This window comes from Verticillium dahliae, genomic scaffold, assembly GCF_000150675.1.
Source record: "Verticillium dahliae VdLs.17 supercont1.40 genomic scaffold, whole genome shotgun sequence".
NCBI classification, from domain to species: domain Eukaryota; kingdom Fungi; phylum Ascomycota; class Sordariomycetes; order Glomerellales; family Plectosphaerellaceae; genus Verticillium; species Verticillium dahliae.
In genome coordinates, this window is record NW_009276958.1 from 1 (window position 1) to 14317 (window position 14317).

Here is a 14317-nt window from a genome sequence, read left to right on the forward strand (position 1 = left end):
TATTATTATCTTTATAATAGACCCTAAAGAGTAGCTTCTTAATATATTTTATATAATAAAGCCTTTAATCTCTAGCCTTAGCTATATAATGCTTTATATATATATTATTATTATAGTCCTCCTATCTAATATTATCTTAATAATATTTATCGTAATAAGCGGGGTCTAATCGGAATATAAGCTAACTTTAATTATATTTATCTATATATAGGATCTATTTATAACTTTCCTATTCGAACTTTATTATTATTTATAGCTTAATCTAGTAATTATATAAGAGAAACTAATATATAGCTTTTTCTTTAAAATAATATTTATAATTATTATAAATATATTTAAGCTAAAGTAATTAATAGTATTATTTATAAATATAATAGAATACTAGATAATCTCCTATTATAAATTATATATTTTCTTTTATATTTTCTTATTTTCGGGCGCTAGCCTTCTATAGCTTAGTCCTATAATAGATAAGTTTATCCTATAATATAAGGGGATTATAATCCTTATTAGGATTATTAATAATATAAATCTATATTAGGATATAGAGTTAAAGCTATCTTAATAGAGGTTCCTTCTCTTAATTTATTTATATATATTTACCCTATTCTTTATTATTTATAAGTCTAATATAGGATATAGCTTATAGTCCTAAGTAAGCCGAGAAGTATCTTTCCTTACTATGAACGTAGATAACGAAATGCGAGACTTGGAGCTATGTTTATTATTATATACTCTACGGGAGATAAATCTCATTATATACCAATAGCCGAATTGAGTATCGGCGATAGGAGTGACTAATAGGAACTAACTCTATATAATATACTCTCTTTTATACTATGAGGAGAAAACGAGCTATACTAAGTCCGCGCCACTATCTAAGCCTAGCTAGTTTAGCCTGAAGCCACCCCCCTACCTATATTACTAAATTGCGATCCGGCTTAGTAGTATTAGTAGGAGCTTTAGAGCTACTTCTTATTCTCTATCCTCGGTTTAGCGGTAAGATATTAAACGAGTTATTTATAATTTAGCTAGGCTCTAGATATTATCGGAGCCTGCGGCCTAGCTCCTCTAAGAATATACTAAGGTGTATTATAACTTTAGGATTATTACCGTTAGGTTAAGATCCCTCTCCTAGCTAGTTAGTCTACTAGTTGCGAAGTAGGCTCTAATACTTAATAATTATTTAAACTCGAGTATTATAGGTCGTAAGTTAGAAAATATAGTTCTCGATATGTAAATATATCTTTTAATAATAGACTTATAGATAATAAAGTCGTCTTCTCGTAGTTAACTAATTTATAGATTATAGATTAAGGACTATTATATAGTATAAATGATTTAATAAGAAGGTTACTATGCCCTAATTAATACTTAGCTTATATTACTCGGTTACTATAGCGGCTTTCTATTATATAGATTCGGTCCTAACTTAGTTTCTCTAGGTAAAGATATAATATATATTTATACTATTAATTAAGCGATTTAGCCTTTCGAGTTTCCTATTAATTTCTATCTTTCGTAAATACTATTATATTCTATAACTTATACTACTAATCGTTAGAATTAAAGTTTATACTTATTCCTTTCGCCTTAAATCCTCTCGCGAAAAATTCGGCTCTAGTAAGAGCTATAACGAAAAAAGTGGCTTTATTAGCTATACTTAAGAATAGAGGGCGCATTTACTATTAACGATATAGTAATAGTTTTAGGATAAATATAGTAGGAAAACGTATATAACCTAGGTTTTACTGCTCGGAACGTTTCGTTTTTAGTATAAACTTCGCTTATTATAATTATATTATTAAGTAGCTCCCGGCTTATTACCCTAGAATTACGCCTCTAGACCTACCTAGCCTAGGAGCGGTCGATAAACGACTAAGATTACTATAATAAAAATAAAGAATCTACGTCTTATAGAGCGGAAAAGGCTCTTAGAGCTAGAAGATATTATTATAAAGATATAGGGAATATATTTACTTTTTACTAAAGCGATAATATCTTATACCTTCTAGGTATTATATACGATTAAATAGGTTATCTAATCTCTATATTATAGCTAATATAAGATAATAGTTTAAGAGCCTTTAGCTATTATCTACTAAATAGATAGAGGCTTTACTTATATATATACTAGATATAGATAATTCTAATTAAGCTTCCCCTTCTCTCTCTCTATATTATTAGCTAGATATTATAATATAAGTATAAGTATAGCTAGGCTAGATCCTTAGATAGGTCGTATTCTATAGATACCTCGTTACGAATTTACTAAGAAGTATTATAATTAATCTAATACTAAAGGCTTCGGGTTATAGTATATAATAATGAATTAGATAAGAAACTAGGTAGCTTAATGCTTAGCTTATTTCAAGCTAGGAATTAGTAGATTAAAGATATTACGATATACTTACTTATAAAATCTAAGCTCCTAGGTCTTAACTTAATAGTACCCCTTAATTAAATCGGAATACCGAAATTAAGGTAAGATATTTAGACCCCCTAAGACTATATAAGCTAAGGCTGCTAATTAGAATATTATATATATAAGCGCTTATAGTAGGGCTTAAAGCGGCGGCTTAAAGAGGGGAAAGATTATATAGGCGCGTACTGTACGGGCTATCTTGGCCTTGTAGTAGAGACTTCTCCGAAACGTAATACTGCCCTTACTAGTTTATCTAGGGGAGAGCGGACGGGATCCCGAGGTTTCTAGTAGGTATGGTCGTATATAGTGGAATCTGGTGATTCTGGCGTTCATATCGGCTTGATCGTGTGTGCTGGGCTGGGGTGCTGAGGGAGGGCGGCTTTGAGTGTCTAGTTTTCCGAAAGCCTGTGGCTTCAACAAGTCGTTATCTCTTGGTACGTCCCTCACGTCCTGCTTCCACTGAAAATGGTCGTACGATAGTTTGGAGAGGCACACTGGGGTGTTTGTGGGCGATTGCTCGGACAAGGCAGCTGCTGCCCTTGTCGTAGGCGGCATCCTAGCGCCTTGATCCCAAGGGACCCAACCACAGACCCATCGACTTGATTAGTAGTCGGGCACGGACAGGAAGCATATGCAGCATCAAAGAAAACGTACGAAAGCATATAGATCTATTCTGAGAATCATAGTGTCTTGGAATTCATGCTAATCACCCTCAGGCAGCATTCATTCTACCCCTCCAATACTGCCTGATACCACTGTCAACATCCCTCAGTGGTGTACCGACGCTCCATTGCCTTGAGTCATCTTCGGCAACGTCCAGCCAAACCGGCATTGCCTCGGCTCGGTTGCCCAACCCAGCAAAGTGCACCAAGAAGTCTCCCCTCCTGGCGTGGTGTTCCTCCAGCAAGTCAAGGTTCGCCTCGTCAAAGTCCTCTTCCGGCCTGGGGTATGCGTTGAACCACCATTGCGGCACCCATGCCACCTGTTTCGCGAACTGGAATTCTTGCATTAGCATGGCCATCGCGCTTTGCTCTGTGAAAGGAAGATCCACGCCAGGCCTGAAGTATCTCAGTGCCAAGATGGCCGCAAACAGGTCAACGCTCCAGCGGCTGACGCGCAAGAGGAAGATGCCGTTATTCAGCCCATTCCAGTCCTTCGTCGCAACAAGGTTGATTCCGGGCCGCTCCACTCCATCCGCCTGTTCGGCGGCTTCACTCGGAGGCCACTTTGCTGCCGGTGGGAGAAAGCTTGAAGGCGATCGGCAGTTGTCGAGGATGATGCTATCCCTGTCTACCCAGAACAGCCATTCAAGGCGTTCGTCCTCAGGCTTCTCCATTTCCGATAAGAGGAGCTCGAGTATAAAAGCCGGCTTGTTCCACAAGTCGTCCACAATCTCGGCACAGAGCACGTGGACTTCAGACTGATGCATAAGGCTATGTCGCAAATGGGTGCGCAAAGCACGCTTGTAATGGTCCTCCGGCTGCCCAAACTGCGCTGTCACCGTCGCAACCCGGAGCTGAGCCCCATAGCGCTTCTCGGGCTGACTCTGACATATCTTGATGTTGGTGTCGAGGTCCGATGCGTTCGTCGATCGGATATCGGGGAAGCAGTCGTTGTCGCCATAACAGTGCAACTTTGCCTTGACGAGGTTTTGACTTCGAAGTGATATCGTAGGCAATGATTCCCGGTACGTCCAAGTCACTTGCAGAAGGACGACCAAAGGAAAAACAATGCTGAACACCAGCACGAAAGTGCGGCGGAAAGCTTGGACGCGCATTCTCAGCTCGCAAAAAAAAAAAAAAAGGTGGCAGGCCCGAGGCATTTCATGGCCGGTCCCCCCCTTCAAGCACCTCGTCGATATATATGTTAGCATTCTGAGATTGGCGCATCTTGACACGGGTCGACGGGATGAGACATGTCGAAGACTCGCATGAGTGGCACAATCCTTCGTGTGTGAGAATGAGGTATGCGGAGGAACAAAACGATTCTAGGTGTAAAAAGTTCGGAGACGGATACTCCATGTTCCTCAATCCGCCAGTGTGAAGCGAGAAAAGCGACATATCAGGTTAGAGCAGGCTGAGAGGCGTCGCTCATGCAGCCAGATTGGGTGTAGCTGAATGTGCAGACACAGGTGGGCGGGCGGGGTTGAGTTCTAGACACAACTAAACAGCCATTTTTGGCCCTCCTTGTCACTGCCAGCGTCAGAACCACAGCGTGTTTCGTACCTCATTCTGGAGTACGTGAAGATGGGGTCTCTGGGAAGGGACCGAAGTCGACTACTGGTAGATGAGTTCAATGATGCTCAGTGTCTCGCAATACTGTTGCCAACCCTCCATTGGAGTAGTTGAAGCCTTCGTGCACCACGCGACGTTATGCATTGCCGATGGCTTCTGGCTGGCGGCCGCTATCTTGAAGCTCGGTTGTACCTGGCCACGTATTGCAAGCGGGCCGCTGGATTTGGACGCGCTGGATTTGGATGCTACATTTATACTCTGAGAAGAGAGGCCGCCTCGGCCGTATGATGCCAAGCTCGGCGTCATGTAGAAAATCATTGCACACGACCCCATTCAACATGACATCTTCACCCCCTTGTTCCTCAGAGCCCGCATCATGGTCCCCCCTCGCGACATCATTGCCCACGAGCTCCTGGCTGAGTGGATGAAGGACAACCAGATTACTGTCACCCATCTGACGCCTGCCTGGCGACGATTGAGAAGTGGGAGGATTTCTTCCGGGACAACCCGGGCCCCAACGCCCAGAGAGCCTTGCTTCGCCTTCTTCTGTCTGGGCCACCCCTGCCCTCCCCGGCGCAAAGTACCCGTGTCCTTCTCAGGGGGTACGCTGCGGTTGCAGTACATGATGAAGGAGACAGAATCGTCTTCGAAGGTCGCCTGCGCCAAGGACAATCGGCAGTGCGTGCTGTCTGCGTTGTCTGAGTCCGATCGCAGTCGCAGCCAGTGTCAGCGCGCGCAAGGCCACTCCACACGACGTCATCGTGCTCAGCCGGGAAATGACGTATTGCTTAATGTAAATACAACTTTGAACGTATAGAGTTCTATAAAAGCGCTATATTATAGTTCCGATAGACTTAACAAATCAGAGTTTAATTAAATGGTCCAATTATATCTAGTGAATTCGGAACCTATCTATAGAGTCTTAGTCTACTTTATACTTTTATACTGCAGTGCTTCATAGCCGTTATTACCTGTACTGTACTATTCGGCTTCCGCTCGAGAGTTTGACTTTCATAACCGCGGCAGTACTCCGTACAATTCAGTTCAGTCTCTATGCTGACTTTGATGTCTCAGGCTCCTCGGCTTGGTTAGGGCCTTAGTTGGTAATACAAGGGGGTTACTGATGTCATATCCAACTGCCGAGCTGGCGTGGCCTCATCAGCATAACCAATTTCACTTCTATTACGACTTAATTCCGTCTCTACAACTAAGTTCCGGATTTTCGAGAGTCCGAGCCGCCTAAGTGACTTCGTTTTCTGTTTAACATTCGAGGACACAGTTCATCATAGACCGTCCCTTATAAAGCAAAAGACATCTATAAATATGGATAGAATGATCTGGAGTTATTTTTTAATTTGCTTTTCCTAAACCACTACAGCTTACTCGAAGACATCATATTCCGTCAGCCACAATGAAGTTCTCAAGAATCGTTACAGGTGCAGCACTTCTAGCCCGCACATTCGCTATTGCCATCCCGCAATCCGATACCGATACAACTGAGCAAACGACAGATGCGGCTCCCGACTTGACGCATTTGGTTATTGGACAAACCATAGGGCCTCTCATTGTCGATGTAAGTAGCGTGTTCGAGCTTTACAGGTAAAATCCTAATTATCTAGGCTATCGGCGAACCGATTGCGAGCGAGGTTAAAATCAACAAAGCTTCTGATGAACTCTCGGGTGAGAAAGTGGTTTTCACCCAACCTACCACCCGCAGAATCTTCAATCTGGTTCTCAAAGATGCATTCGCGAAGTTTGTTCAATGTCCACAGAATATCAAGTGGGGAGTTATGATGATTTGGAATCCTTTCGAGGAGAATGCGGCACACGAAGCTCTTGCTACGACAGTCTTGCAAACCAGCATCAATTTGGTTAAGCACACTGGTACTTTCACCAAAGATAATCTAAATTGGGCGGACATTGGTGGTGGATGGATCAACTTTGCAGCAAACGTCCGGTTACATGCCGATTACTACAACTCATTCAAGGAGTCGACCAGCCACATAAGTGTCTATATGACTATTCAAGGTTGGGTAAACCTTTCTAGTAACAAATTCCTTCTTCAAAAAGTTGTGGCCGGTCCAACAGTTTGGTATAACGGGGTTCGGTACCAGATGACGGATGGCTCTAGCATTATCTCGAGTTGGTCTTTTGATGCAGGCCAGCTTTGATCAGTTGATTTAACTCGCTGTCACGTACTAAGGGGAACAGGGTTGAACAAGTTCTGAGGATCTATGAAACCTTCCATGTAAAGATGGTAGGGGGAATGGGAGGCTTTTATTTCTATGAATTTACGAGTATGAATTCAAATATATTTGTGCGAGAAGTATTCAACATACTTTAGTTATATTACGAATCCTTTTAAAGAAGTCTATTTATGGTCATATTATCGAAGCTACGACTCTATATCTAGAGATAGTAGTACTATAGAGGGTGCCTTAAAGGGAGCGTTAGATAGCTCACTCGATAATATCTTAAGAAAGGAAAGACAATAACTACTAGCTAATAAACAGATCTAGATAAAGGTTTAAAGTAATTCTCTAGAAGTTATAAAATAAGAAGGAAGGAGGGTTAGAGTAGTATGTCTCTATGAGAATGCCTAGGGGTAGTTTCGTTGGCTTGAAGCATGACAATGCGGATGATCGATGCTTGAACCGATTCTTGTTATAAACGCTTATCCGTTCTGCTTCCACGAAATTGATCATATGAGAATTTATGACAGCCACGGCCGATTCACACCTCAGCTTCGACTTACCATGTTGGCGCCAGTCGCGCATGGGTGAACCTTTCATCAACCTCAACCAAGGATGGCAAGCGTTCCTAGTGGCTGTGCTTCCCAGCCGAACCGAAAAGACCTTGCGGTTCATGACGCTACGTCTCGGGAATTTATTTCAGCTTTTTCACTGGATTCCGTGCAGGCAAATGAGTCGACTGACTATGTTGAGACGAGGGAGAAATAGTTCTGGTAAAAGCGAAATAATTCGTGTTATGGCTATAGATGGCTCCTATGATTGGCATCGTTGCGTGGCCGCTCGAAGTAGGGCGTTGTCTACACCGAGTTGTACCATGAAGACAATTGGCCGTCAAATGAAGGCGAGTTGTTCTATGCGTATGCCTCGCCTAATCGTCGAGGGAAAAGGGGCGTGGTGCATGACTAGTTGAACTGAAGGAAATGACGGGGGGTGGGCGCCGGATCATGTATGCCCGCCGAACTCTACAAGCCTGGACCAACCATGGGCCTCTTAATTGACATGCTGTAGAAGATGGGGCACGTACCACAGCCGCGCCAGTGATAACACGAACGAGATAGGCGAACGGAAAGAAGCGCCAGCCAGGCGCGCCCGAAGCCTCCGAGGACCAAGTCTGTCTCTCCCTTGCCCTGCTCTACTCACGACGCCAGCAAAAAAGCAACTGATCCACGAAGCAATCGACAACCTAGAATTAATCCATCAACACCATCGCACACGGCCAGCCGTGCCTACATTCCACCGCCACTTCGGCTCCTCCAAAAAAGCCGTTCCATCGATCGAGTTCGCGCTACGGTACCTGCTACACGATCCTGACCAAGGGCCCGGCCCCCCCTTTCCCGAAACGCCGCCATGACTTTGACCACCATCAGGCCATCGAGGCCTTTGAGCAGCATGGCCTTGCCTTTGATGATACCATACCGCATTCTACAGCTTGCTTCAATCGCTGCATTTCTTCCCATGGCGCTGGGACACGATCATGGCGTCAGCCACATCGCCGAGGGCGAGTCCGTCTCGCCAGAGCCAATTGTAGGGATTCACAGCGTATTGGATACACGGAGACGGCAAGTTGACTGACGGCACAGGACTCGACATTGTGGGTTCACATCTTTACTATGATGCTCGCCTTTGGCATCATCTTCCCCATCGGAATGGTGCTGGGTGTATGTGCTTTCCTTCACCTATCCCATCCTGTAGTTCGCACGCTGATCATGTTCTTTGCAGATCACCAAAAACCGATGGCACGTCCCGACCCAGGTTCTCGGCACCGTAATCGCTGTTGTCGGTTACTTCATTGGCCACGCCCACGGCGGACGCGAATTCATTCACAATAATGTTCACGCCAAATTCGCGAATCTCCTCATGTTCATCCTCGCCGGCCAGGTGACGCTCGGTGTCTACCTTCGACTACATCTCGAAAAGGGAATCCACGGCCGCATCCGTCGCATCGCCCGCCCCTTCCACGGCGTCCTCGGCAAGGCGATGCCTGTAATCTCGTGGGTGCAGATCTTGTTTGGTGGCATCACGGCGCTTGGTTTCTGCCAGGGCGACCATCTCGGACAGTGCGCTGCGCATTTCATCATGGGCTCGGCCTTCATTGCCTACGGCATTCTCTTGACGCTGCTCCTGCTCGTCGGCCAGATGTGGCTGCGCAGGACAGGGCGGTCGCAGGAGTTCTTTGACAGCGTGGTCATCGCCGCCTGGGGCTGCGTCAATACCTTTACCGAGCACCACTGGGGCACCGCCTGGGTCAAGAACGACTGGCAACACACCACCATGGGCATTGTCTGGTGGTGCGCCGGTCTCGCGGGTGTCTGGTTGAGCAAGGATCGCGACGGCAACCCCAAGCGAAACTTCATTCCCGGCTTCGTCATCTTCATCACGGGCTGGGCTATGTCTGCGCATCCTCAGGAGCTCCACGTCTCCGAAGCCACCCACTCAATGTTCGGCAAGACTTTGATGGCTGTTGGCATCACCCGTATCATTGAGATTGCATTTGTGGTGAAGGACGAACATAGTCTTTCCGAGGATGGCCGGACATACAACAGCTGGCAGCTGATTCCCGCATTCGTAAGTAACAACACTCTGCTGGCGATCTGAACAACCGAGCTAATGTGCTGCCAGCTGCTGTTTGCGTCTGGATTCCTGTTCATGGGCGCCACCGAGGAACAGATGCTTCTCGTCGACCAGTCGTCCATGGATCACGTCGCCTACATCCTGATTCTCTTCTCCTTCGCCTTCCTCTTGTTCCTTTTTGTCAACATGCTCATTAGCCTCTACGAGCGTACGTTATCCGCCGAGGGCAAGGTTGTCCTCCCGAACGGCAATACGCACGGGGCTGAGTCGCGCCAGCTGCGGGATGCCGAGGAGTTCGAGCTCGAGGGTCTCATGAGTGACGATGATGAGGAAGATGCCAGGAAAAAGGCGAGGCGGGGTGACGAGGAGAGGGGCATGTCGAGCCCCAGCACAATCGGCAGCACAGTAGGAGGCAACAGCGATCGTGTGGCGAGATAAATGGGGTCTTTGAGGTTCAGTTCGAGTCGTTAGGTTGGTGCATTGGGCGGTGTTTTGCTCTTTTGTGATAATAGTGCTGAGAATCTAGAGTGTCAAGAATGGCATGAGCGTCCGTATCATGCCAATATCTGATGTACCACAAGGTGCAGCAGCAGCAGTATCGCGGTTCACGAGTGACTAGGTAAGCTTACTATCATCGATATGAGCTCATCTTTGCATTACTCCGTCATTCCGGATCTTCTCCGTCAATTACCCAGCGATCCGGAGCGCGATGCTGCGCTGAATGGGGTATGACAAATGGAGATCTGCGACGACGAAGACGGTAATTTGACGACCGGGCCCAAATGGTTGCCTGGCGATGACAAGATGTCACTATGCGAACAACAATGCAGCCTCGATAACAAAACTGCCATTCCCAAGGCCCGCCGTGCCTCGCATGTGTGACACAATTCTTCGTATCGTGCCTCACCACAGACTCCCAAAATCGAGGCAACCACCACAAAGACGAAGCCGCATTCACATCGAGCCAAGTGCCGCACACAGACACACAATGCCAAAGCCTCACATCCTCCTCTTCTCCAAAACCACCGCCTATCGACACACCTCCATCGAGCCGGCTGTCGCGGCCCTCCTCGCCCTGGCATCGACCTCTGGTCTCTTCACGGCCGCGCACTCGGAGGATGCAGAGGCCAGCTTCGCCGGCGACTCCCTGCGCGCCTTCACGGCCGTCATCCTGCTGCACTGCTCGGGTGAGTTCCTAACGGTCAAGCAGCTCGGGGCGCTGCAGGTGTTTGTGCGTCGCGGCGGCGGCGTCGTCGCCGTCCATGGCGCCGCCAGCGGCATGAAGAGCAGTCTATGGTACGGCGAGCTCGTCGGCGCGCACTTTGACATGCACCCTCCTCCGGAGCCTGGAACTGTCGTGGCCGAGGGGCGGCATTACATTCTCGGAAACGCGACGGGCAGGGAGCATTGGATGGATGAGTGGTACAACTTTGTCACGCACCCGCGTGCTCGGCAAGGGCTGCGGGTTCTGCTGAGGGGGGACACGACCAGTTTCCAAGGGGGCAGGATGGGGGACGATCATCCGCTCGCGTGGGTGAGGGAGTTTGAGGGTGGCAGGTCGTTCTACACGGCGCTGGGGCATTTTGACGAGGCGTACAGCGATGAATGGTTCATGGCTTTGTTGACGAGGGGCATACTGTGGGTGTCACGAGCCGAAGAACCATGGAACCCCGAGACTAGGGCGACGGGAACGTAGTTTAAAGCACATGCTTTGATGGGTATCAAGATGAATAGTACAGGCTAGATATACAAGCACGAGACATCCTCACTCCAGTCTGTATCGCACGTCCATCCGCGTATTGAGCACAGCGGACCATATGTCATGTTCGAATCCCGGTACATGGAGCAGGATGCCCAGCTCCTGGCTCGTGTACCAGCTCGCACGATCAAGGTTGCCAGAGCCGAGCATCAGATACTCTCTATCCACCAGTGTCATTTTGAGATGCGACACCACCGGCTCGTCTGGGCTTTTGGTGGCTGGGCGGTAGTAGTAAATTTCAAGACGGCCAGGTCGCTGACGTTGGGCCTCCATATCAAAGGCGCGCGAAGTCCAGGACGCCGTCAAGGCTTCGTAGCGATTGATGAGGGACCGTATGGTCCACTCTGTCGTCGTGCAGGCTGTGACGAGCTGCTCGATCAGCATCATGTTCCGGCTCGTGCGAATGCGGACGTTAACGCCACGAGCAAGTGATGCGAGGAGCGCGTCGACAACGGCGCGGCAGGTGAGGTTTGGCGTGATGATATCAATCTGAGTTTGAGCCGAAGCGAAGAGGTCGAGGAGAGCAGCATTCAGAGGGGTTGCCGGGGAGGTCAGGCGGCCGAGGAAAGGGATGTAACGGAAGCTAGGGTTGACATGATGAGACGATGGGAGGATCATGGTGGGTGTTGGCGTTGGGTCAAGTAGCCGCTTCTGGCAAGCCGAGTCAGGCTCGTTCCGGGTCGGCTCGATCGGCGGTATCGACTGGGCATCACGGGTCCGGCTGTCGTCCCAGTCGGCGACCTGCCGTACATTGCCGTCCCACACACTTGCATAGAACCGCAGCAGCTGCTCGACAGCTGGGCCGGTGAATTCGACGCATCCCTCAAACCACACCTCCCAGCTAATGTTGCAACTCGGCATGAAAGCGCGCTCACGGTCGACGATGACAAACTTGGGGTGCATGACGCTGAACGGTAAGAAGAAGAGGCTCTTAACGGAAAGATCGATGCGGGCCGCCTTCAAAACATCGTCGGGCGGCAGACCCAGCTTGGCCCAGGCAGAGGGACGGTAGGCGTGACCATCGCGAGACCATGGGTGGAATATCTTTTGGAAGAACGAGCGCGAGGAGAAGCCGATGCGAATGCGAAGACGTGGCAAGGCGGAGCTGTCAGCATTGGAGGCGATGGTCTCGCGTCGATGTTTGGCCAGCTCGTGAAGCGTCTCGTGAAGCGCTCGCAGGGTGTCGGATTCGGCCCAGAAACAGGTCACAAGGATAACTTCATGATGAGCTGTAAGGATTGCTGGCAGCAGTGTCTGCTTGTAGATGGACACGCCACTGCCGACAGTGATGGACTGAGGGTTGCTTGTTGTGACGAGCTCCTCAGGGTTCGAAAGGTGGTAGTTGGGGAAATCATGGAGCTGCTCATGTCGGCGCGTCTTGATGCTTCGTGACCAACGATCAACGAATGATGATGGAAACATGGTCGATGGCGTAGTTCTATGGAACGCGTCAGCAACAGCTCATTCCCATGCGGCGCCGGACTGGTTGCAAACAGCCGCGGGCGTGTCCTGTGGTCGTCTCGGTTGTGCCGGGCTGAGTTGAGTTTCAGGGCGAAATGCTCAGCCTCAATGTATGGGTCGTAGGATACGAGGCCGAATGATTGACTTCAGATGCCGAGTATTCGCGAGTGATATCACGAATGCGATGTCGATCTGGGCACATACTCCATTGTCATGAACTGGAATGAAAGCCTCTTCACGTACCATGCATGCCCCTGACAGCCAGCAAGGGTTGAGAAGATGAACCTCGCGATGACGACAATGTTGAGATGCCAAGGTATCACCAGCCACAAAGGCCAGGCCCGAAACGCAGGTCATTAGCCACACTCGCTTCTCGAGGAAATAAATGGCTGGTGTTATTCTCAGAGCAGCTGGCTGGGGTGTACATGTACATCCTAGGTGGGCAGCCAATGGGCCCCCACCTACCAACCAGCCTCAAGTAGCACGACACACCACCACCCTTTCTGGCCTTCTGCCGAACTCCGGGCCGTCGTGCCAGGAAACACCCCTCCTCTGGAATTTGCGTTTTGATCTTTTCGACTTTCGACATGCAAGCAGGGCCAACGCATGAACTCTTGCGGATGATCCGGATCATCAGACTCGGGTGCCGTGGCAAATATTCTGTCGACTTGGAGCCGGCATTCGGATCGCTTCCCTGCTCGCATCACACGGTAGAGACCTGACAAAACACTTGATCAACGGGGCCTTTGCAAGACAGACCTGACACCAGGCGCTGGTAGCCAGCCCCGGGAGTCGCCGTGGCCACTGCGACAATGTCTTGTACCTCTGTTGATCGACGGCCAGATCGGCCATGTGCAACACCGTCTGAACAGAAGACCATCCCGCTGCCCTTCCATTGCTCGTTTGTCGACCTGGTTTGGCAGGCGATCAGCTTGATGGCAGGTGTCCGTCCATCAGTGCCAGGGATGGAGAAAACGTCGGGGTGACCTCCGCGATGGCTTGCATCGGGTCACCAGAGAGGCTGGGTACAGTGATCAAATCTAGTATCATCCTCCGGCTCCCCGCACTCTGCACAGTCCCAAAGTCGTAAAATCGGAGGACCCCGCGATCGCAAAGTCGTGACCAAGCTCTGCGGCTAGAAATGCACCGAAAAGCACACCATGACAGACCAGTTGACACTTTGCTCGCAGACGGCAGTTCCGCCGGCGGCGAAGGAGTGGTCTCGAACTCCTTAGGCTAACCCACCTACTGCGCAACGATCACGTCCCCCCAAACAACGTGGGCCGTGTGTCAGGCGTGAAGCGTGGGAGTGTGGCCTCGGAAAACTGGGCTACCCTCCGTGCGTAAAGATCGACTCTGCATGCCCAGGAAAAGGGGGGACAGGGGACGGATGGCAAATGACAGGACCTCGTTGTGGGAGAGCCCATCGAATGCCGCCACACGTTGGTATTTGGAGCTGACACTGGGCGGCTCGAGACATGCTCAACCGTCTGCCAGAAAAAGAACTGGATACGAGGCTGGGTAAACCCAAAACGGAATCCGAGGATCGATAGGGCGAGAGATGAACAAGGACGATGGCTAAGCAAGTCAGGTGGAACGAGAGACGTGAGAGAAA

At 48.9% G+C, this 14317-nt stretch overlaps 4 protein-coding genes across 4 annotated transcripts; 2 read left to right on the forward strand and 2 right to left on the reverse strand.

Annotated features, from left to right (window-relative positions):
- Positions 1-3078: 3078 nt before the first annotated feature.
- Positions 3079-4655, reverse strand: VDAG_10450 (galactosyl transferase GMA12/MNN10 family protein; the record flags this gene model as incomplete). Its single annotated transcript, XM_009659655.1, has 2 exons — positions 3079-4080; positions 4651-4655. The coding sequence occupies 2 exons, from the start codon at positions 4653-4655 to the stop codon at positions 3138-3140; spliced, it is 948 nt and encodes a 315-aa protein (XP_009657950.1). The 3' UTR covers positions 3079-3137.
- Positions 4656-8366: 3711 nt separating this feature from the next.
- On the forward strand, positions 8367-9920 carry VDAG_10451 (YTP1 protein; the record flags this gene model as incomplete). Its single annotated transcript, XM_009659656.1, has 4 exons — positions 8367-8435; positions 8492-8569; positions 8631-9476; positions 9531-9920. 4 exons carry the CDS (start codon positions 8367-8369, stop codon positions 9918-9920), a joined length of 1383 nt encoding a protein of 460 aa, XP_009657951.1.
- A 550-nt stretch (positions 9921-10470) lies between these two features.
- Positions 10471-11178, forward strand: VDAG_10452 (glycosyl hydrolase; the record flags this gene model as incomplete). The annotated part of the gene is made up of 1 exon (XM_009659657.1): positions 10471-11178. The coding sequence occupies one exon, from the start codon at positions 10471-10473 to the stop codon at positions 11176-11178; it is 708 nt and encodes a 235-aa protein (XP_009657952.1).
- A 69-nt stretch (positions 11179-11247) lies between these two features.
- Positions 11248-12911, reverse strand: VDAG_10453 (uncharacterized protein; the record flags this gene model as incomplete). The annotated part of the gene is made up of 3 exons (XM_009659658.1): positions 11248-12679; positions 12736-12846; positions 12907-12911. The coding sequence occupies 3 exons, from the start codon at positions 12909-12911 to the stop codon at positions 11248-11250; spliced, it is 1548 nt and encodes a 515-aa protein (XP_009657953.1).
- Between the last annotated feature and the right edge of the window lie 1406 nt (positions 12912-14317).